The following is a 23,570-nucleotide window of genomic DNA, read 5'->3' on the forward strand; positions in this document are numbered from 1 at the left end:
GGGCTCTGCTGCGGCTGAGGGTCTTGGGGAGGTCCCGGGGGATGCCTGGGGATGTCTGTCCGCCTGTGGGCATGGGGGGAGGCGGGGGGCTTCGCTCGCTGATGGCGGCGCTCTGTTTCTCCCCGCAGGACGTCGTCCCTGCGATGGAACGCCGGCACCAAGGAGCGGATGCTGATCAAGGTGACCGACCGCGAGCCCAGCTTCCTCATGCACCAAGGCAACGGCTACGCGCCCGAAAACCAACCGGGCACCCGTTCCCGGCGACCCTCGGGGGGCCAACAGTCGCCCAACCTACAAACCTTCGCCCCCGACGCCGACAACTCCGTCTTCTTCCCGGAGAGGAAGCAGTCGCCCTTCTTGAAGAGGGCTGAGCACGTGGGCAGCTGCTCGCCGCTGCTCGGCCGGGGGGACTCCTTCTGCTCCCCGCTCCAAGCTCAGCACCGCAAGCACTCCAGCGAGTCGCAACCCTCCTCGCCCCGCTACGCCTACGAGCCCCCCCTCTACGAGGAACCCCCCATGGAGTACCAGGCTCCCATCTACGACGAACCCCCCATGGACATGCAGTACGAAGCCAGCGGGAGCTACAAAGCCGGCTCGCCGCAGAAGTCGCCCATCCGTAAACCTCACCCCTTCCTCCAGTCGCCCAAGCAAGGCTCCAACTCGCCCTACCAGCAGTTGGTGCTCACCAAACAGAAGTGTCCCGACCGGTTCATGAGCCTGGAATACAGCCCTGCCGGCAAGGAGTACGTCAGGCAACTGGTCTACGTGGAGCAGTCGGGCTCCAGCCCCAAGATGAAGACGGGGTTGAGGCACAAATATTCCCCCAACCCCATCGGCGGCTCCTACTCGCTGCAGCACAGCCCCTGCCTGGTCCGGGACCAACGCTTGGAGATCAAATCGGGTGACTACAGCAGCATGGAGGGACCCGACTTCTGCCCTGGCCCAACGAGTGGCCAGGTGGCCCAGGGCGAGGACTCCATGTCGTGGTCCAGCCAACAGGACACCTTGTCCTCCACCGGCTACTCGCCCTCCACCAGAAAGAGGAAAAGCCGAAAGCCTTCCCTATCCCATGACCCCAACGCTTCCTCCACGGACGGCTCAGGGGACCGGGAGGTGTTGGGCGAGCAGATGCTGGCTGAGGAACGAGCCACCCCGGGACCCAACAGGTCACCGATGAACCGTACGGAGAGCAAAGCGGCGGAGGCGGAGGCGGCGCGGGGCTTCCCCGAGCCCTTCCTGGCACAGGCGCGCCTGGCTTGGGAAGCCCAGCAAGCCCACTACCACATGAAGCAACGGAGCAGCTGGGATTCCCAAAAGGACGGTTCGGGCTACGAGAGCGACGGCGCCCTCCCTTTGCCCATGCCGGGTCCGGTGGTGAGGGCCTTCAGCGAGGACGAGGCGTTGGCGCAGCAGGAGAACAAGCACTGGAAGAGGAACACCTTCGAGAAGCTGGGCTTCCCCCAGATCCTGCTGGAGAAGAGCGTCTCCGTGCAGACCAACCTGGCCTCCCCCGAGCCCTACCTGCATCCCTCTCAGGTAACGTCCCTCGGGGATGTCCTCCTCCTCGGCGTTGGGGTGGGGACTTCACCACGTGCCCCGCGCCGCCAACCCTCAGGCGCCGGGCAGCATCTCCTCGGGTGCCGGGCCAGGTTGGGCAAGAGCGCACCACGGGGCAGCACGACGTTCCCACCACCCTCCCGGGTAAAGCTCCTTCTTCTTGTAAAGCCGGTTTAAACCCCTGCCTCACCTGCAGATCCGGCGGGATGGTCCCCGGGGCCATCCCACGCCTTCCTCACCGCCGAGTGCCGGCACGGGCACCTCTGCAACCGTGGTGGCCTCAGCCCTGTGCTGTGGCTTCAGGCGCTGCTTCTTCTCCCTCGGTGTTGCTGCTGCTCGGTGAGAGCCAGTTCCCGGACCCCGAGCACCCACCCAGCTCCCAGAGGAGCTTTGAGCGCCCGTCTCCGGCTGTGGTGGTCCTCCCGGCACACGGCACGGGGCTCGCGAGCTTGGCAGAAACTCATCTCCTTGCATTTCACGTCCCGGCACCGTCGGATGGCGGCGGTGCTGGAGATTTCCCTTAGCGATCTCGTGACGGGTCAGCCCGGGCTTCGTAGCATCCTCCATGAGCGCTGGATTCTGGGGACACCCAAAAAGCCACATCTGGTCCCCATCCGGCTGGAGGAGATGCATAAGCAGAGATGTCCCCTCTGCAGAACGAGGGGAGGTGACCACAGTGGGTTAAGAACATCGAGGAAACCATCCCCTTTCCACCCCGAAATGAGGGTTTGCTCCCCGGATTGTTCCCACCCGTAGCGGTTCGAGGTGCTGGAGGGGCGCCGCTGGCCCTCGGCTTCCATGGTGAGCAGGACCAGGCAGCGCCACGTTGGAGTTGAGGTCTTGACCCACCACCCCAGCTCCAGCCATCCAAGTGGTGGTTGAACCCATCGCCGGACCCACCAGTAACTCCCAGGCAATTTCCAGTTACAGCAGGAGTTTTTTCCCAGGGAGGACTGAAAGTAAGTTGAGGAGCTCCATCCCTCCAGTGCAGACTGTCCCGTCTCATCACAGGCAGCACCTCCACGCAAGTCCTACCTCGGTCTCCAGCCTGGCACGTTGGGATTGACCCGGCTGCCAGATTTGCTTTCTCATAGAAGCTGGTCCTTGGCAAACTTGTCCCTCAAGAAGTTGCTCCTTGGCAAGCTGGTCCCTCAAAGGAACTGGTCCTTGGCAAGCTGGTTCCTCAAGAAGTTGGTCCTTGGCAAGCTGGTTCCTCAAGAAGTTGGTCCTTGGCAAGCTGATCCCTCAAAGGAGCTGGTCCTTGGCAAGCTGGTCCCTCAAGAAGTTGGTCCTTGGCAAGCTTGGTCCCTCAAGAAGTTGGTCCTTGGCAAGCTGGTCCCTCAAAGGAGCTGGTCCTTGGCAAGCTGGTTCCTCAAGAAGTTGGTCCTTGGCAAGCTGGTCCCTCAAAGGAGCTGGTCCTTGGCAAGCTGGTCCCTCAAGAAGTTGGTCCTTGGCAAGCTTGGTCCCTCAAGAAGTTGGTCCTTGGCAAGCTGGTCCCTCAAAGGAGCTGGTCCTTGGCAAGCTGGTGCCTGAAGAAGTTGGTCCTTGGCAAGCTTGGTCCCTCAAGAAGTTGGTCCTTGGCAAGCTGGTCCCTCAAAGGAGCTGGTCCTTGGCAAGCTGGTTCCTCAAGAAGTTGGTCCTCGGCAAACTGATCCCTCAAGAAGTTGGTCCTTGGCAAGCTGGTTCCTCAAAGGAGCTGGTCCTTGGCAAGCTGGTCCCTCAAAGGAGCTGGTCCTTGGCAAGCTGGTTCCTCAAGAAGTTGGTCCTTGGCAAGCTTGGTCCCTCAAGAAGTTGGTCCTTGGCAAGCTGGTCCCTCAAAGGAGCTGGTCCTTGGCAAGCTGGTTCCTCAAGAAGTTGGTCCTTGGCAAGCTGGTCCCTCAAAGGAGCTGGTCCTTGGCAAGCTGGTTCCTCAAGAAGTTGGTCCTTGGCAAGCTTGGTCCCTCAAGAATTGGTCCTTGGCAAGCTGGTCCCTCAAAGGAGCTGGTCCTTGGCAAGCTGGTTCCTCAAGAAGTTGGTCCTTGGCAAGCTGGTCCCTCAAAGGAGCTGGTCCTTGGCAAGCTGGTTCCTCAAGAAGTTGGTCCTTGGCAAGCTGGTCCCTCAAAGGAGCTGGTCCTTGGCAAGCTGGTCCCTCAAAGGAGCTGGTCCTTGGCAAGCTGGTTCCTCAAGAAGTTGGTCCTTGGCAAGCTGGTCCCTCAAAGGAGCTGGTGCTTGGCAAGCTGGTTCCTCAAGAAGTTGGTCCTCGGCAAACTGATCCCTCAAGAAGTTGGTCCTTGGCAAGCTGGTCCCTCAAAGGAGCTGGTCCTTGGCAAGCTGGTCCCTCAAAGGAGCTGGTCCTTGGCAAGCTGGTTCCTCAAGAAGTTGGTGCTTGGCAAGCTTGGTCCCTCAAGAAGTTGGTCCTTGGCAAGCTGGTCCCTCAAAGGAGCTGGTCCTTGGCAAGCTGGTTCCTCAAGAAGTTGGTCCTTGGCAAGCTGGTCCCTCAAAGGAGCTGGTCCTTGGCAAGGTGGTTCCTCAAGAAGTTGGTCCTTGGCAAGCTGGTCCCTCAAAGGAGCTGGTCCTTGGCAAGCTGGTTCCTCAAGAAGTTGGTCCTTGGCAAGCTTGGTCCCTCAAGAAGTTGGTCCTTGGCAAGCTGGTCCCTCAAAGGAGCTGGTCCTTGGCAAGCTGGTCCCTCAAGAAGTTGGACCTTGGCAAGCTGGTTCCTCAGGAAGTTGGTCCTTGGCAAGCTTGGTCCCTCAAGAAGTTGGTCCTTGGCAAGCTGGTTCCTCAAAGGAGCTGGTCCTTGGCAAGCTGGTCCCTCAAAGGAGCTGGTCCTTGGCAAGCTGGTTCCTCAAGAAGTTGGTCCTTGGCAAGCTTGGTCCCTCAAGAAGTTGGTCCTTGGCAAGCTGGTCCCTCAAAGGAGCTGGTCCTTGGCAAGCTGGTTCCTCAAGAAGTTGGTCCTTGGCAAGCTGGTCCCTCAAAGGAGCTGGTCCTTGGCAAGCTGGTTCCTCAAGAAGTTGGTCCTTGGCAAGCTTGGTCCCTCAAGAATTGGTCCTTGGCAAGCTGGTCCCTCAAAGGAGCTGGTCCTTGGCAAGCTGGTTCCTCAAGAAGTTGGTCCTTGGCAAGCTGGTCCCTCAAAGGAGCTGGTCCTTGGCAAGCTGGTTCCTCAAGAAGTTGGTCCTTGGCAAGCTGGTCCCTCAAAGGAGCTGGTCCTTGGCAAGCTGGTCCCTCAAAGGAGCTGGTCCTTGGCAAGCTGGTTCCTCAAGAAGTTGGTCCTTGGCAAGCTGGTCCCTCAAAGGAGCTGGTGCTTGGCAAGCTGGTTCCTCAAGAAGTTGGTCCTCGGCAAACTGATCCCTCAAGAAGTTGGTCCTTGGCAAGCTGGTCCCTCAAAGGAGCTGGTCCTTGGCAAGCTGGTCCCTCAAAGGAGCTGGTCCTTGGCAAGCTGGTTCCTCAAGAAGTTGGTGCTTGGCAAGCTTGGTCCCTCAAGAAGTTGGTCCTTGGCAAGCTGGTCCCTCAAAGGAGCTGGTCCTTGGCAAGCTGGTTCCTCAAGAAGTTGGTCCTTGGCAAGCTGGTCCCTCAAAGGAGCTGGTCCTTGGCAAGGTGGTTCCTCAAGAAGTTGGTCCTTGGCAAGCTGGTCCCTCAAAGGAGCTGGTCCTTGGCAAGCTGGTTCCTCAAGAAGTTGGTCCTTGGCAAGCTTGGTCCCTCAAGAAGTTGGTCCTTGGCAAGCTGGTCCCTCAAAGGAGCTGGTCCTTGGCAAGCTGGTCCCTCAAGAAGTTGGACCTTGGCAAGCTGGTTCCTCAGGAAGTTGGTCCTTGGCAAGCTTGGTCCCTCAAGAAGTTGGTCCTTGGCAAGCTGGTCCCTCAAAGGAGCTGGTCCTTGGCAAGCTGGTTCCTGAAGAAGTTGGTCCTTGGCAAGCTTGGTCCCTCAAGAAGTTGGTCCTTGGCAAGCTGGTCCCTCAAAGGAGCTGGTCCTTGGCAAGCTGGTTCCTCAAGAAGTTGGTCCTTGGCAAGCTGGTCCCTCAAAGGAGCTGGTGCTTGGCAAGCTGGTTCCTCAAGAAGTTGGTCCTCGGCAAACTGATCCCTCAAGAAGTTGGTCGTTGGCCAGCTTGGTCCCTCAAAACCTTGGAATGAAACAGCCACGAGCACAACAGCTTTCCAGGATCTGCTTCCCAGGGCTCTGAGCTGCCTGTCCCCTCTCTGGGACTGAGCTGTCCTGGTCATAGAATCACAGAATGGTTAGAGTTGGAAGGGACCTTAAAGTCCATCTAGTCCAACCCCGTGCCATGGGTGGGGACATCTTCAACTAGACCAGGTTTCTCCAAGCCCCGTCCAACCTGGCCTTGAACACCTCCAGGGATGGGGCCTCCACAGCTTCTCTGGGCAACTTGGGCCAGGGGCTCACCACCCTCACAGGAAAGAATTTCTTCCCAATATCTCACCTAAATCTCCCCTCTTTCAGTGTAAAACGGTTCCCCCTCATCCTATCAGTAGGTCCTGGAGACCCCTCCTGCCCATCCCATCCCAGAGGACCTCCCACAAGACCATTCTTGTGACGGCGTAGCCCTCCTGCTGCTGATAGCCCCCCGTGGGCTCTGACCTGGACCTTCTGGAGCTGGTGCATCCCCTCTACCCATCTTCCAACCCATCAGATGTTTCCCATCAGCAGCTCCTGGCTTTTGGCTTTCAGCTCTCGTGTCCTTTCCCCTCCCTATATCTGTCCCTCTGACCTGCAGTGTCCCGCTCTGGCCAAGGACGGTGACTCTGCCCGCATCCCGGTGGCCAGAGGAGCCCAGAGATGGGCCGTTGGGAGGTGAAGCCAAGGGTTTCCAGAAGAAGACCACGTGATTTGCTTTCGGATGCATCGAGGGTTGATGTAAGGACACCAGGAAAGGCGATAACGGCTTTTTAAAAATGGATGATGACGTCATGGGGGGGGGGGATAGTTACTCTGGTGAGATCAATCCGACCTGGAATACCGCCTGGAAGGTGGAGCCTGGTGTCAGCAAGGAGGAGAGGAACCCTGGACGTGGACCTGGGAAACAGCAAATCATCTAAAAAATGCTTTTTTTTTTTGCCCATGGGAATGCGTAGGGAAACCAGTGGGGTGTTGCATCAGGAGACAGCAGGAGAAACTTCCCCGTGCGCAAGTGTCCTCAAACACTCGGTGCCGCACCAGGAGGTTCAAACCCAAAACCGGAGAGCTCCAAATCCGCTTTGGGTGCTGACGTTGGCCAGGAGGAACAGCTGCCACCGTTAGTGACCCTGTGCCTTCTATGTGAAGTTTGGGATGTGGTGGGACTCTTCTCCACTGCCCGGGCGTTTCTGTCTGGTTGACCCTGTCTGATGTTGTCCTCAAGCCTACGGACACCCATTCCAGGAAGAGCAGATTTCCAGCCAAGGTGGCCCAGGTTGCCCAGAGAAGCTGTGGAGGCCCCATCCCTGGAGGTGTTCAAGGTCAGGTTGAACAGGGCTCAGAGCAACCTGGTCTAGTGGAAGATGTCCCTGGCCACGGTGGAAGGCTTGGACTAGATGATCTTTGAAGGTTCCTCCCAACCCAAACCATTCAATGATCATGTCTAAGATGGTCCCGTGGTTTTAATTTGGTTTCCTGTGCCCCCATCAGCTGAGGAACATTCAGCGTTGGTTGGCCGGCCCTGGTGGGGACCTTTGTGCGGAGGGTTGTCACGTTGTCCAGAGAAGAAAATGGGAGCAAAATGATGCTGGGGATGACGTGTGGGGAGATGCGGAGACCTGGCAGAGGAGAGAATCGCACAGGAGATGCGACAGGGCAGCGCAAGCGATGGGGACGTGCCCAGTCTCGCCAACGTTGTGTCCCCACGTTGGCCCCGCGCTGGGGGGAGCGTCCGAGCCTCATCCACGTGCCACCAGCACCTCCTTCCCCCACAGCATGCTTGAGTCTGCTTCTGGGTTTGAGCAGAAAGGGCCACCCCACGGGACGGGCAGTGGCACTGGCCGCAGAGGAGCCATCACGTTTTTGCTGCCCGTGTCATTCTCCAGCCTGACCATGCTGTCTGCTGGGGTGGACTTGGCTGGAGCATGCTGATGTCGCAGCCCACCTGGTCCGTTGCTTCTCTCTGGGTGCCCTGGAGGAACAACGTGGCTGTGGCCCAACTGGTGGACCTTTTTTTTTTGGAAGAGCCACGGCAGCCGTGGCTGCTGAGCGAAAAGCCTGAGAGCAAATGTTGTATCTCCTTCCACCCAGAAAGCCCCACGTGCCTTCAGCTGACCAGCAGGTTGGAGGACACAGAAGGACCTTTTGGGTGATGTGGCCTCCATGGGAACGGCAAGGCTGGGTCCCTTGAGGGGTGAAGCACCCGTGACCCCGTGGCTGGGTCCCTGCCATCGTCACTGTGGTGCAGGACAGGAGCTGAGCGACGTCAATGGAAGAGGACACCTCAACGCTGGGAAGGGATGAGCTGTTGAGTGAGGAGACGAGAAACTTGACTTGTTTGAAGAAGCAGAGGCTCAGTCGTCTACAGCAACTCTGGTGGCTCTTTGGGTGGCTTCCTTGTCCCCTCCTGGACTTGCCACCTCCATGTGGCCCTGGTTCTTTCCACCTTGGTTCTACCTCCTGCTATTCTTCTTCTGTTCCTCATCTAAAGCCCAACCCCAAGGCCGTGGCACCGCAGCAGTCACCTTGCACACAGTCCCTGCTCGGGGCCACCAAGATGGTTCCCCCATGCATGGTGGGGACAGCAACGTCACCTCTGGATGGCATGGCATGTCCGTCCCTTCCAAGGGAAGGGCTCACCTTCTGCCTGCCCATGGGTCACATCCCCAGGGCCACCAAACCCAGGAGATGCTGGCCCAAACATTGCCCTTGCAGAAGAGGGAGGTGACAGACAGTGAAGCCACGTTGGCTAGCTGCAGGACCAGGGAGTAGTCCACCACAAGTGTCCTTCTTTGCCTTTCTCCGTGCTGGGCGTCAGCTGTTTTGGTGTCCCTCCATCTCCTGGGGTGATGTCCGTAAGCTGTGCTGGTTCCAGTTCCGGTAGTAGAAGGACACTGGTCTACAGAGGTACCCTTTGCTCTGCAGAGGTCCTTCCTCGCTGGTTGCTCTCCAAGCAAGGTTAGATCCTGGGCAGCATGTGTCCCTCCACACGTGGGGTGGAAAGAAACAACATCCATGTTGCTCACAGCTTGGAGGAGCCACCAGCCTCCTCCTGGGTACATGGCCGCTGGAGAACCATGCTTGAACGTGACTTTGGGGAGAGGAGGTTATACGGAGGGCTGGTTACAGGTGAGTGTGTCCCCTCTCCAGTGTGCCCGAAGGACTGGTGGAGCCCGAAGCCACTTGCCCTGTGCTTCCCCCACGTTCTTAATAGCCACCGGCTTCTTCCAGCCATGACAGCAGAGCCTGAGTGACCAGGGTGCCAGGCGCTAAGGGAGTCCAGCACCTTGGCTTTTGGGTGGCTTTGCTTATCCCCACCGGTCCCCTCCCTCCTGATGCCGATCATTGCCGTGACCCACCTTGGCCGCTGGCACCGCGCCGGCTCCGCTTGCCCCCGGTGGGATTGAGGAACGGCTCCTCGGAGAGGACGTAGCTTTTGGTGCGAGCGTGGGGTGACTTCTTAATGCTGACGCGGTTGGTTGGTTGGTTGGTTGATTCGTTGGTTGGTTGGTTTGTTGGTTAGTTGGTCTGTTGGTTGGTTGGTTGGTTGATTGGTTGGTTGGTTTGTTGGTTGGTTGGTAGGTTGGTTGGTTGGTAGGTTGGTTGGTTGGTTGGTTGGTTGGTTGGTTGGTTGGTTGGTTGGTTGATTGATTGGTTGGTTTGTTTGTTGGTTGATTGGTTGGTCGGTTTGTTGGGTTTATGGGTGGGTTGGTTGGTTGGTTGGTTAGTTGGTTGGTTGGTTGATTGGGTGGTTGGTTGGGTGGTTGGTTTGGTGGTTGCTTGGTTTGGTGGTTGGTTAGTTTGTTGGTTGGTTCAGTGGTTGATTGGGTGGTTGGTTTGGTGGCTGGTTTGTTTGGTGGTTGGTTGGTTTGGTGGTTGGTTTGGTGGTTGATGTTGGTTGGTTTGGTGGTTGGTCGGTCATTTTGTTGCATTTATGGGTGGGTTGATTGGTTGGTTGGTTAGTTTGTTGGTTTGTTGGTTCATTTGGTGGCTGGTTGGTTTGGTGGTTGATCGGGTGGTTGGTTTGGTGGTTGGTTGGTTGGTTGGTTGGTTGGTTTAGTGGTTGGTTGGGTGGTTGGTTTGGTGGTTGGTTTGTTGGTTGGTTCAGTGGTTGATTGGGTGGTTGGTTGGTTGGATGGTTCGGTGGTTGATTGGGTGGTTGGTTTGGTGATTGGTTGGTTTGGTGCTTGATCGGGTGGTTGGTTTGGTGGTTGGTTGGTTGGTTGGTTGGTTGGTTTAGTGGTTGGTTGGGTGGTTGGTTTGCTGGTTAGTTTGGTGGTTGGTTCAGTGGTTGATTGGGTGGTTAGTTGGTTGGATGGTTCGGTGGTTGATTGGGTGGTTGGTTTGGTGGTTGGTTGGTTTGGTGGTTGGTTGGTTGGTTGGTTGGTTGGTTGGTTGGTTGGTTGGTTGGTTGGTTGGTTTAGTTGTTGGCTGGGTGGTTGGTTGGGTGGTTGGTTTGGTGGTTAGTTTGGTGGTTGGTTTGGTGGTTGATTGGGTGGTTGGTGGGTTTGGCGGTGCGGCCATGCTGTTAGTAATATTGACTTGTCTGGCTGTTGTCTCCTAGTCGGAGGATCTCGGTGCCTGCGCCCAGTTCGAGAGCAGCAGACAGACCAGGAACATGATGCCGAGCGCCAGCTGCGTCTTCCCTACCTTCAACCTGCGGAAGCCCTCCTCGGAGACGGACATTGAGAACTGGGCCTCCAAGCACTTCAACAAGCACACCCAAGGGCTCTTCCGCAGGAAGGTGTCCATCGCCAACATGCTGGCCTGGAGCAGCGAGTCCATCAAGAAACCCATGATCATGACCAACGACCGCAACGTCAAGAAAGAGGCGTGCGAGATATTTAAACTGATTCAGATGTACATGGGGGACCGGCGGGCCAAGACGGACCAGCTCAACGTGGCCTTGGAGATCGCCACCAAAGGCTGGAGCATGCAGGGTCTGAGAGACGAGCTCTACATCCAGCTGTGCCGGCAGACCACCGAGAACTTCCGTTACGAGAGCCTGGCCCGGGGCTGGGAGCTCATGGCCATTTGTTTGGCCTTTTTCCCACCCACTCCCAAATTTCATTCCTACCTAGAAGGATATATTTACAGGCACATGGATCCGGTGAATGACACTAAAGGTAAGAGAGAAACCGCTGCCCGGTGGCTTTGGTCCCCACTGACGTTGACACCCATTTATTTCTGACTCTGTCGTTCCTTTCCCCTTGGCGTTCATGAGTCTCCATGTTGAAAGGTGGGTGAGGAACTCATCCAACAGCCCCTCCCGGAGGTGCACGAGCGAGCGCGGCGGTGCCTTTCCTCCCCGGCGCACGGAGAGCCAACACAAAATGAGCTTTGACACCTTTGCTGCGGGCTCAGCGTCGCCTCCGCTGGGGGGGGGGGGGGGGGGACGTAAACAAGAGTTCCCCGGGATTTCTCCTGGCCCAGGAGGACACCTGTAGAGGTCCCTTCCAACCCAAACCATTCTGTGATTCTGTGATTGCGCCATCATCATCATCACCATCTCCATCTCCAGATGTTTCTCCTGTCTTGTCGAGTAGCTTTGGATCAAAAAAAAAAAAAAAAAAAATACTGTGCTGGAAAGGGATCCGTCTTGATTCCCGGCTCCCGAGGTGGTGGTTGGTCATGGCAGATCGAAATTTTGGCTATTTGACCCCGAATGGGGGGGGAATGGTAGGACCCCCTCTCCAGTCTTGAGCTTGGCCATCCCCAGTCCTTCACCGCTGGTGCCGTCTCGCGGCTGATGGGATCTGCTCTGGTGGGGGGCAGAGCCGCAGCATCACGGCCGGAAGGTTGGGTGGTATCTCCACACCCCACGGGTTGGTGTCATCTCACAGTGGGTGACGGTTGAGGCAGAGGTGGAGGTCCCGGATTTTCACCGTTGGCCAGGCAACCTTGGGAGATGGAGCTCGAATCGCTCTGGTTGGTTTCGGGTGCCCTTCGGCTCCCCGGGGTGGGGGGGGTGGGGGTGGAGGGGGACACCACCGGCCTCAACGTGGAACCGTGGTGGATCTGACCCCCTTGGGGAGAAGAGGAGATGAACCCAACCGAGATGTCCACAGGGAAAGCCGTAGGGTGGTCGAGAAGATCCCGTGAACGTTCCTAAGGGTGGTGGGACGGGATGGGTGGCCGGTGCCAGTTTTGGGGTGGGGAGACCCCCCCCCTCCCCTCCCCCCTCCCGGGGTGGCGGCAGGACCTGCCCGCAGCAGAGGTGTCACGCTCATGTCACGGCCGTCACCGCGCTCACGCCGGATTTGCCGCGCCGGCGACGAAAACCACCGCTCTCCGCCCCCACGCCCCACCCCTCCCCCCCCCAGCAGCGTCCCGGCGCTCGGCCCCGCCCCCCCACCCCCACCCCCACCCCCACCCCCACCCCCCCCCCCGGGGGGGCCCCATCCCTGACCTGCGCTTTTCCCCGGGGGATTTCTCGTGTTGTTTTCGGTTTTTTTATGCCATTTTCATATTGAAATTCTCACGTCGTTTTGGGGGGGTTTGTTCCATATTCGTTGGGTTTGTCTTTATTTGCGGGTCTGGTTTTATTTTTCATTTTCATCCATTGTATTTTTCCTTCTCATTTTTCATTGCCGTGTTTCACTTTTAGTTTTATTTTCACTTTTATTCCGTGTGCAGTTTATTTGTCTTTATTTTCAGGTTTTTTTATTTTTCATTTTAGTTTTCATTTTAGTTTTCATTTTAGTTTTCATTTTAGTTTTCATTTTTCGTTTTATTTGCGGTTTTATTCCATTTTCATTTTATTCGGTTTTGTTTTCATTTCTATTTTTCATTTCATTCGTTTTATTTTTTATTTTCATTTTAATTTTCATCTTATTTTCTGGTTTGCGCCATTTTCATTTGATTTGGTTTTATTTCAATTTTTGGTTTTAGTTTCAGTCTTAGTTTCAGTTTTATTTTAGTTTTTCATTTTATTTTTCGTTTTCGTGTCTTTTAATTTTCAGTTTTATTTACACTTTTCATTTCACTTATTTTTTGTTTTCATCATCATTTTCATTTTTGTTTTATTTTTCTTTCTTTTTTGCCTTTATTGTATGGCTTTCATTATTTTTTTATCCTTACTTTCGTTTTCATTTCTATTTTATTTATTTCTATTTCCGTTTTCATGTCCACTTATTTATATTTCATTTCATTTTTTCTCTTTGCTTTTTTATTTCCATCTTTACTTTCTTTTTCATTTTCTATTTTCATCTTCATTTTCTTTTTCGTTTTTTATTTTCACGTTTATCTTCATCTTTATTTTCTTTTTCGTTTTTTATTTTCACATTTATCTTCATTTTCTTTTTTGTTTTTTATTTTCACTTTTATCTTCATCTTTATTTTCTTTTTAGCTTTTTATTTTCACGTTTCTCTTCATCTTTATTTTCTCTTTCGTTTTTTATTTTCATCTTTATCTTCATTTTCTTTTTCCTTCTTTTATTTTCACGTTTATCTTCCTCTTTATTTTCTTTTTCCTTTTTTATTTTCACGTTCATCTTCATTTCCTTTTTCGTTTTTTTTTTTTCGCGTTTATTTTCATCTTTATTTTCTTTTTCGCTTTTTATTTTCGCGTTTATCTTCATCTTTATTTTCTTTCTCGTTTTTTATTTTCACCTTTATCGTCATTTTATTTTCGTTTTTTTTTTATTTTCGCGTTTATCTTCATCTTTATTTTCTTTTTCGTTTTCTATTTTCACCTTTATCGTCATCTTTATTTTCTTTTTCCTTTTTTATTTTCACCTTCATCTTCATTTCCTTTTTCGTTTTTTTTTATTTTCACGTTCTTCTTTATTTCCTTTTTCCTTTTTTATTTGCACGTTCATCTCCATTTCCCTTTTCATTTTTTTTTTTTATTTTCGCGTTTATCTTCATCTTTATTTTCCTTTTCGCTTTTGCTTTTCGCGTTTATCTTCATCTTTATTTTCTTTTTCGTTTTTTATTTTCACCTTCATCGTCATCTTTATTTTCTTTTTCCTTTTTTATTTTCACCTTTATCTCCATTTTCTTTTTCGTTTTTTTATTTTCACATTCTTCTTTATTTTCTTTTTCCCTTTTTTATTTTCACGTTCATCTTCATTTCCTTTTTCGTTTTTTTTTATTTTCACGTTCTTCTTCATTTTCTTTTTCCTTTTTTATTTTCACCTTTATCTTCATTTTCTTTTTCGTTTTTTTATTTTTCACGTTCTTCTTTATTTCCTTTTTCCTTTTTTATTTTCACGTTCATCTCCATTTCCCTTTTCATTTTTTTTTTATTTTCGCGTTTATCTTCATCTTTATTTTCCTTTTTTTCCTTTCTTATTTTCACCTTCATCGTCATCTTTATTTTCTTTTTCCTTTTTTATTTTCACCTTTATCTCCATTTTCTTTTTCGTTTTTTTATTTTCACGTTCTTCTTTATTTCCTTTTTCCTTTTTTATTTTCACGTTCATCTTCATTTCCTTTTTCATTTTTTTTTTATTTTCACGTTCTTCTTTATTTCCTTTTTCCTTTTTTATTTTCACGTTCATCTTCATTTCCTTTTTCGTTTTTTTTTTATTTTCGCGTTTATCTTCATCTTTATTTTCCTTTTTTTCCTTTCTTATTTTCACCTTCATCGTCATCTTTATTTTCTTTTTCCTTTTTTATTTTCACCTTTATCTCCATTTTCTTTTTCGTTTTTTTATTTTCACATTCTTCTTTATTTTCTTTTTCCTTTTTTATTTTCACCTTTATCTTCATTTTCTTTTTCGTTTTTTTATTTTCATGTTCATCTTTATTTCCTTTTTCCTTTTTTATTTTCACGTTCATCTTCATTTCCTTTTTCGTTATTTTTTTTTATTTTCACGTTCTTCTTTATTTCCTTTTTCCTTTTTTATTTTCGCCTTTGTCTTCATTTCCTTTTTCCTTTTTTATTTTCACGTTCATCTTCATTTCCTTTTTTGTTTTTTTTTATTTTCACGTTCATCTTCATTTCCTTTTTCCTTTTTTATTTTCACCTTTATCTTCATTTTCTTTTTCGTTTTTTTATTTTCACGTTCATCTTCATTTCCTTTTTCGTTGTTTTTTTTTTTTATTTTATTTTCGCGTTTATCTTCATCTTTGTTTCCTTTTTCGCTTTTTTCTTTTCACCTTCCTCTGCATTCTCTTTTTTTTTTCTTGCCTTTTTTTTTTTTTTTTTTTTTTTTTTTTATTTCCCTGGTCGTTTGCTTCTCCTTTCTCCCCCTCTCCTTATCCTTTTCATTTTGATCTTCCCCCTTTCAGCTCCTCTTTTTACTTCCCACCTCACCCCTCTTTCCCCCGGCTCCTTTCCATTGGCGTTGATGTCTTTCCCTTTCGTTGCCGTTTGCACCCCGATTTCGCTTCCTCCCCCCCTCCCCCACCCCACCCCCACCCCCGTTCCCGTGTCTTCACGGCTCTGTTTGTTCCCCAGTGACACAGCACATTAAAGAGATCCTGGAAAGGACCAATAAGAAGAAATCCAAATTGAGAAAGAAACCCAAACCCCATATCGAAGAGCACGATGGTAGGGGCCGTGTCACCGCTCGCTTGGGGCTTCTTTCTCTCGGCCCTGGTAGCCACCTCCCCCCCCTCCGGTAGCCCACCCCCACCCCCACCTCCCCAACTCCCGCTCTGCTGCTGCGCTCGCCGGGGGAGGGGTGGGGGGAGGAGGAGGAGGAGGAGGAGGGAGGGGGGGGCGCGAAGAGGCTGCGCGGAGCCTATGGAAAGCCGCCGGAGGGGGGTCGGGGCTGTGCGCGGCGCGGTGGGGCGGTGTGTGCCGCCTCGGGGATCCCGGAGAGGTTTCGGGTCGGAGGTGGAAGGTCATAGACTGGGAGAGAAGGGGGGAAATATGTGATGAGAGCGGCGGGGGGGGGAGGGGGGAGGGGGGCGACATCGGAGGAGGACGTCGAAGGGCCCTTCGTACGCATATAAACCGAAGGTATACTCCAGGCCTTATATATATATATTTTAGTCTATATAAAGAGGATGTGTTATGCATAACCACATCTGACATTATATATAGCTATAGACACCGTTCTATATAATGTTCTCTATAAATGTAACGTTACGGAATATTATATAGATAATGTACGTGTAGAATATTATATAGATAACATACGTGTAGAATATTATATATAATGCTATAGGTAACCACATCTGACATGATATACAATTATAGACACCGTTCTGTATAATATTTTCTATAAACGTAACGTTATAGAATATTATATAGATAACATACGTGTAGAATATTATATATAATGCTATAGATAACCACATCTGACATTATATATAGCTACAGACACCGTTCTATATAATGTTCTCTATAAATGTAACGTTATAGAATATTATATAGATAACGTATGTATAGAATATTATATATAATGCTATAGGTAACCACATCTGACATTATATATAATTATAGACACCGTTCTATATAATATTTTCTATAAATGTAACGTTATGGAATATTATATAGATAACATACGTGTAGAATATTATATAGATAACGTACGTGTAGAATATGATATATCATGCTATAGATAACCACATCTGACATTATATATAATTATAGATACCATTCTATATAATGTTTTCTATAAATGTAACATTATAGAATATTATATAGATAACGTACGTGTAGAATATGATATAGATAACGTACGCATAGAATATTATATATAATGCTATAGACAACCACATCTGACATGATATATGATTATAGACACCATTCTATATAATATTTTCTATAAATGTAACATTATAGAATATTATATAGATAACGTACGTGTAGAATATTATATAGATAACGTACATGTAGAATATTATATATAATGCTATAGGTAACCACATCTGACATTATATACAATTATAGACACCATTCTATATAATATTTTCTATAAACGTAACATTATAGAATATTATATAGATAATATATGTGTAGAATATTATATATAATGCTATAGATAACCACATCTGACATTATATACAGCTACAGACACCGTTCTATATAATGTTCTCTATAAATGTAACGTTACGGAATATTATATAGATAACGTACGCGTAGAATATTATATATAATGCTATAGACAACCACATCTGACATGATATACAATTATAGACACCGTTCTATATAATATTTTCTATAAATGTAACGTTATGGAATATTATATAGATAACGTACGTGCAGAATATTATATATAATGCTATAGGCAACCACATCTGACATTATATACAATTATAGACACCGTTCTGTATAATATTTTCTATAAACGTAACATTATAGAATATTATATAGATAATATATGTGTAGAATATTATATATAATGCTATAGACAACCACATCTGACATGATATATAACTATAGACACCGTTCTATATAATGTTCTCTATAAATGTAACGTTATAGAATATTATATAGATAACGTATGTATAGAATATTATATATAATGCTATAGGTAACCACATCTGACATTATATATAATTATAGACACCGTTCTATATAAAATTTTCTATAAATGTAACGTTATGGAATATTATATAGATAACATACGTGTAGAATATTATATAGATAACGTACGTGTAGAATATGATATATCATGCTATAGATAACCACATCTGACATTATATATAATTATAGATACCATTCTATATAATGTTTTCTATAAATGTAACATTATAGAATATTATATAGATAACGTAGGTGTAGAATATTATATATAATGCTATAGACAACCACATCTGACATTATATACAATTATAGACACCGTTCTGTATAATATTTTCTATAAACGTAACATTATAGAATATTATATAGATAATATATGTGTAGAATATTATATATAATGCTATAGATAACCACATCTGACATTATATACAGCTACAGACACCGTTCTATATAATGTTCTCTATAAATGTAACGTTACGGAACATTATATAGATAACGTACGCGTAGAATATTATATATAATGCTATAGACAACCACATCTGACATTATATACAATTATAGACACCGTTCTATATAATATTTTCTATAAATGTAACATTATAGAATATTCTATAGATAACGTACGTGTAGAATATTATATATAATGCTATAGGTAACCACATCTGACATTATATACAATTATAGACACCGTTCTATATAATATTTTCTATAAACGTAACGTTATAGAATATTATATAGATAATGTACGTGTAGAATATTATATATAATGCTATAGATAACCACATCTGACATGATATATAATTATAGACACCATTCTATATAATGTCCTCTATAAATGTAACGTTATAGAATATTATATAGATAACGTACATATAGAATATTATATATAATACTCTACATGGATAAATATGTATAACATTATATACATGGTAAGATATATGCCATTCTATATAATATTTTCTGTAACCATAGTATCGTAGAATATTATATAAATAATGTATGTATATAATATTATACATAATGCGCGCTATAGATAGATACGTATAACATTATCTATAATAATATATGCCATTCTATATCATATCTCCTATAAATACAAGATTATAGAATATTACATGAGTAACGTACGCGTTGGCTGTTATATATAATGGCACAGACGAATATCAGTCGTAGAACCTCAAGCGCAGAATCGTAAACATACGGCGTTACAGATAGCGGTACCTCCAAATACATAACATTTTATATAAATATATTAACGATAAGTATATACATTCAACGGTCGTTCACAAGAGGGGGGGAGGGGGAGGAAGGGCGGGATTTAAGGAAGCGGAGCCGCTTGGAAGGTGCCGAGAGCTCTTCTCGGTGGTGGATGGATGGGTGACCCCGAGGTGACCACCGGCGTCCTCGCGGCCGTCACCGGTGGGTCCTGGGGGGCGGAGCCCCATTTCCCAACATCCCTCTGGGTTTTTTGGGAGAGGGGGTTTGCCGGGAACTCTCCGGTGAAGGTTCGGCATCCCGGATGCAACCAAGAGGTTGCCGGTCATGATGAGGGACCTCCACCTGGAGCCTCAACCTGGTGGGGCTGGGACCATGGAGCTGGGGGGTGGGGGTTGGAAGCACCCCCAGAAATGGCTTTCACAGCATCCATTCATTAAGGTCGCCGCTTAATATCTTCATCAACGACGTAGACGGTGGCATCGAGTGCACCCTCAGCAAATTTGGAGATGGGCTCTGGGCTGAGTCGGTGGGGTTGACCCACCTGAGGGACCTGGAGAAGTGGGGCCTGTGTGAACCTCGTGAGGTTCCACCAGGCCATGGGCAAGGTCCTGCACCTGGGTGGGGACAACTCCCAGTATCCATAGAAGTTGGGGATGAAGGGGTGGAGAGTAGAGAACTTGGGGACACCGGTGGGTGACAAATGGGACACCAGCCAGCCAGGGGTGCCTACAGCCCAGGAACCCAATCATCTCTTGGGCTGCATCCAAAGAAGCAACCTGGTCTAGTTGAAGATGTTGCTGCTGATGCTGAGGAGGGTCTAGATGGTCTTCAAAGGTCCCTTCCAACCCAAACCCTTCTGTGATGCCATGGACAGGGCTGTGAGCAACCTGGTCTAGTCGAAGATGTCCCTGCTCACGGCAGGGGGTTGGACTAGATGGTCTTCAAAGGTCCCTTCCAACCCAAACCCTTCTATGATTCGATGAATCCAGCACGTGGAAAAGGATGGGCACCAGATTTGGGGGTCACCTGGTCCTGGACATCCCCTGAGCCTTCTCTTTTGAGGTGGCTTCAGATTCTTCCATGCATCCATCAGCCCCTTCCCCCCCCCTCCCCACCCCACCGCCCCCCCGACAGCGTTTACTGCACCAAAAAAACATCGGGGAAACCTGTTGAAGACATCAGGGATGGAAGGAGAAGTAGATGATCCCAATTCCCCAAGTTTGGTTTTTAACCAAAAAAGGCCCGTTGAGGGGTCAGGACAGAGGCCACCACCTCTTCTCCAGGAACCCTTTTTCCCCCTGTTTTGCACCAATATTAAATAGAAAAAGCACATTTTTAGCTCCTGGGTCATTCTCACCAGCATGATGGGTTCGGGATGCTCCAGGACTTGCAGCTCCGGTGGCGCAAAATCCGCGCCGATGGCAAGACCGGTGCTGACATCATGGTTTCAAAGCTACCAAAGGAGAGAAGGTCCCAGATGATGGATTTTTTGGTTCAATTTGCCTATTTTTAGGCTCTCGGAAGAATTTATGGGGCTGCCAGCACGTTCCGGGGTGGTCCAGAAGGCACCACCAAGTTTCCGGAGTTCTTGGCTGCGGGATGGTGGAGCATCTCCCTTGGGATGAGCCCGTTGGCGGCTCGGGGATGCTCCAAGGGTTGAGGGCGCCATCTCCTTGTTGAAGCACATCAGGAGGAGAGGATGGATGGTGCGGAGAGGGATGAGAGTGGAGGTGGTGGCCTCAGGAGGAGAGGAGGGATGGTGTAGAGGGGGTGATGGTGGAAGCCATGGTTGCGGGGTGAAACATCAACCCCAAGAGCCGGAGGATGGAGCCGAGGGGGCTCCAAGGCTCCACGTTAGGTGGGTACAAGGATGTGGCTTCTCCAAGGTCTGAAGCTCTTGGGGAGCAGGTTGAGTTATGGGGACACCTCCTGCAAGGTGGGGTGACTGCTGTCTCGGGGTGAGGGGGGGACACCACGCACCTCGTCCTCCTCAACCCGTGGTGGTGGACCCTGACACCCTCCTGGAGCTGGGATGAGCTTCACCCCAACCTGGCAGGGGACAGACATGCCCCCCTCCCCCCGCCATGACCTAGAGCTGACCACCACCCCCCTCCCTCTCTGTCTTCTCTTGCAGGGGTGGCCATTAGCACTTACGCCAAGTACTGCTACAACAAGCTGCAGAAGGCAGCTCTGACGGGAGCCAAGAAGGTACGGTCCAACCGTTGGGCGTGGGGAGGGCAGCGGTGGTGGGCCCCGGGACCACCGAAGGGGTTGCGGAGCTTTGGGGATGGGGTCTGGAGGAGGAGGAGGAGGGATGAAGCTGGAGAACGCTGGGAACAACGTGGCAGCTTGTGCCGGACTCGTGGTGAGGATGACTCGTGGGCATCTCCAGCGTGGTTTGCCCATCACTGCATCCCTTCTGAGGACCTTCTGGGGACCTTCTGGAGTCCACCAGGTCCTGGGCTGCTCTTCACGGTCCCACCACCACCACGGCTGCCTCAGTTTCCCCCTCCTCGTTTTGTGCAGCCATCTCCTCTTCTGCATCCACTGTGCACATGTCCACCACATCCATCTCCTCTTCCACATCCCACCACTCACGCAACCACTGTGTACATCCCTTCTACGTCCCACCACAAACACTTCCACTTCCTCCATCTCCTTTTCTCCATCCCACCATGCACATGTCCACTGCATCCAGCTCCTCTTCTCCATCCCACCGTGCAAACATCTGCTTCGTCCATCTCTTCTCCGTCCCACCATGCACATGTCCACTGCAGCCATCTCCTCTTCTGCATTCACCATCTGCATCCACTGCATCCTTCTCCATCCCACCACGCGCACATCTGCTCCATCCGTCTCCTCTTCCGCATCCCACCACACAACCATCCACCGCCATCCGCTGCCTCCATCTCTTCTTCCACATGACACCGTGCACATGTCCACTGCGCCCACCTCTTCTGCAGCCCACCGTGCATGTCTACTGTGTCCACCTCTTCTGCATCCACCGTGCACGTGTCCACTGCGTCCGTCTCCTCTTCTGCATCCCACCAGTGTCCACTGTGTCCATCTTTTCTCCATCCTACTACACACACATCTGCTCCTTCCATCTCCTCTTCTCCATCCCACCATGCACACATCTGCTGCGTCCATCTCTTCTCCATCCCACCATGCACATGTCCACTGCAGCCATCTCCTCTTCTCCATCCCACCACACACACATCCACCGCCATCCGCTGCCTCCATCTCCTCTTCCACATGCCACCATGCACGTCCATTGCGTCCACCTCTTCTGCATCCCACCATGCACACATCTGCTGCGTCCATCTCTTCTCCATCCCACCATGCACATGTCCACTGCAGCCATCTCCTCTTCTGCATTCACCATCTGCATCCACTGCATCCTTCTCCATCCCACCACGTGCACATCTGCTCCATCCGTCTCCTCTTCCGCATCCCACCACACACACATCCAGTGTCCATCCCTTCTACTTCCCACCACAAACACGTCCGCTGCCTCCATCTCCTCTTCCACATCCCACCATGCACATGTCCACTGCATCCAGCTCCTCTTCTGCATCCACCATGTCTGTCTGCTGTGTCCCTCTCTTCTGCGTTCCCCCACCGTGTGTCTGCTCCATCCATCTCCTCTTCTGCATCCCATCATGCACATGTCCGCTCCATCCATCTCCTCTTCTCCACCCCACCGCACACGTCTGCTGCATCCATCTCTTCTGCATCCCACCATGCACACATCTGCTGGATCCATCCTTTCTGCATCCCGCCGTGACCATGGACATCTGCGTGGTGGGAAGAACAGCGGTGTCCTCCTGTGACCGAACCACCAGCCCAGATGGAGAGGGAACCCAAAGGTTTCCCTTGGCCCCACACCACGCAGGAGCTGGTGCTGGTGCCACCACTTCAAGCAGAAACAGAAAAGCCAACCATGGTGCTGGTGCTCTGCTCTCCAGAAGATAATCCAGCCATGGTGCTGGTGCTCTGCTCTCCAGAAGGTAGACTAGCCATGGTGCTGGTGCTCTGCTCTCCAGAAGATAATCCAGCCATGGTGCTGGTGTTCTGCTCTCCAGAAGTTAATCCAGCCATGGTGCTGGTGCTCTGCTCTCCAGAAGGTAGACCAGCCATGGTGCTGGTGCTCTGCTCTCCAGAAGGTAGACCAGCAATGGTGCTGGTGCTCTGCTCTCCAGAAGTTAATCCAGCCATGGTGCTGGTGCTCTGCTCTCCAGAAGGTAGACCAGCCATGGTGCTGGTGCTGTGCTCTCCAGAAGGTAGACCAGCCATGGTGCTGGTGCTCTGCTCTCCAGAAGTTAATCCAGCCATGGCGCTGGTGCTCTGCTCTCCAGAAGATAATCCAGCCATGGTGCTGGTGCTCTGCTCTCCAGAAGATAATCCAGCCATGGTGCTGGTGCTCTGCTCTCCAGAAGATAGACCAACCATGGCGCTGGTGCTCTGCTCTCCGGAAGCATCCCAGAGCCATGGCTTGTCCTCCTCCCTACATGGCTTATTGGTGTAGATGCTCCAGAGTGGCCATGGCCCCATGGCAGAGCGTGGAGGACCTACCAAGCCCCCTGGAGAGAGTCCCCAGGGCTGGATTCGCTTTTGAATCACGATGGTGGGTGGAGGCACCTGCCCACCCACTGCATTTTGGCGCTGAGCTTCTGGCACCCGTCACCACTGGAGATCTTGGCCAGGTTGGCTGGAGTTCCTCCATGGCTCCATCCGCTGTCCCCATCACACGAGGGGTTTGGGCTCTGGACGCGTCACAACCAGCCCTGGAGCTCGGCCATAGGTTGCTGGCATTGAGGAGGACCCCTAAATGCCCATCTTGGCTGCGGGGCCCACCGGTCGCAGCTCCTGACTGGGCCGGTGGTCTCTCTTGTATCTCCCAGGGCCTGAAGAAGCCAAACATCGAGGAGATTCGCCACGCCAAGAACGCCGTCTTCAACCCTTCCATGTTCGGCAGCTCGCTGCAGGACATCATCAACATGCAGAAGGAGCGGTACCCCGACCGGCAGCTGCCCTGGGTGCAGACCCGCCTCTCCGAGGAGGTCCTGGCGCTCAACGGGGACCAGACCGAGGGCATCTTCAGGTAGACCCACCTACGGCTGTGGGGAGACCCCCCTGGGATGGTGGCAGCCCGGACCTTCTCATGGAGGTCACCTTGTTATGTGGCAGCTGTCCTCTTCCCCGTGTCCCCATTGGGTGCCTTTCTCCTCCCGTGGGGCAGAGAGCAGCTCCCCAACTTCTCCTTGCT

At 50.4% G+C, this 23,570-nt stretch overlaps 1 protein-coding gene across 1 annotated transcript in view; it reads left to right on the forward strand.

Moving 5' to 3' along the window:
- The window catches only part of ARHGAP39 (Rho GTPase activating protein 39), a 174,886-nt gene that overhangs the window by 149,852 nt on the left and 1,464 nt on the right, over positions 1–23,570 (forward strand). Inside the window, exons 4-8 of the mRNA XM_082498861.1 lie at positions 129–1,536; positions 10,226–10,787; positions 15,068–15,160; positions 20,436–20,509; positions 23,206–23,405. Coding sequence (XP_082354987.1) covers positions 129–1,536; positions 10,226–10,787; positions 15,068–15,160; positions 20,436–20,509; positions 23,206–23,405 — 2,337 coding nt within the window. The remainder of the gene's footprint in view (positions 1–128; positions 1,537–10,225; positions 10,788–15,067; positions 15,161–20,435; positions 20,510–23,205; positions 23,406–23,570) is intronic.

The sequence above is a fragment of the Vanellus vanellus genome (assembly GCF_965231255.1).
Source record: "Vanellus vanellus genome assembly, chromosome: 2".
NCBI classification, from domain to species: Eukaryota; Metazoa; Chordata; class Aves; order Charadriiformes; family Charadriidae; genus Vanellus; species Vanellus vanellus.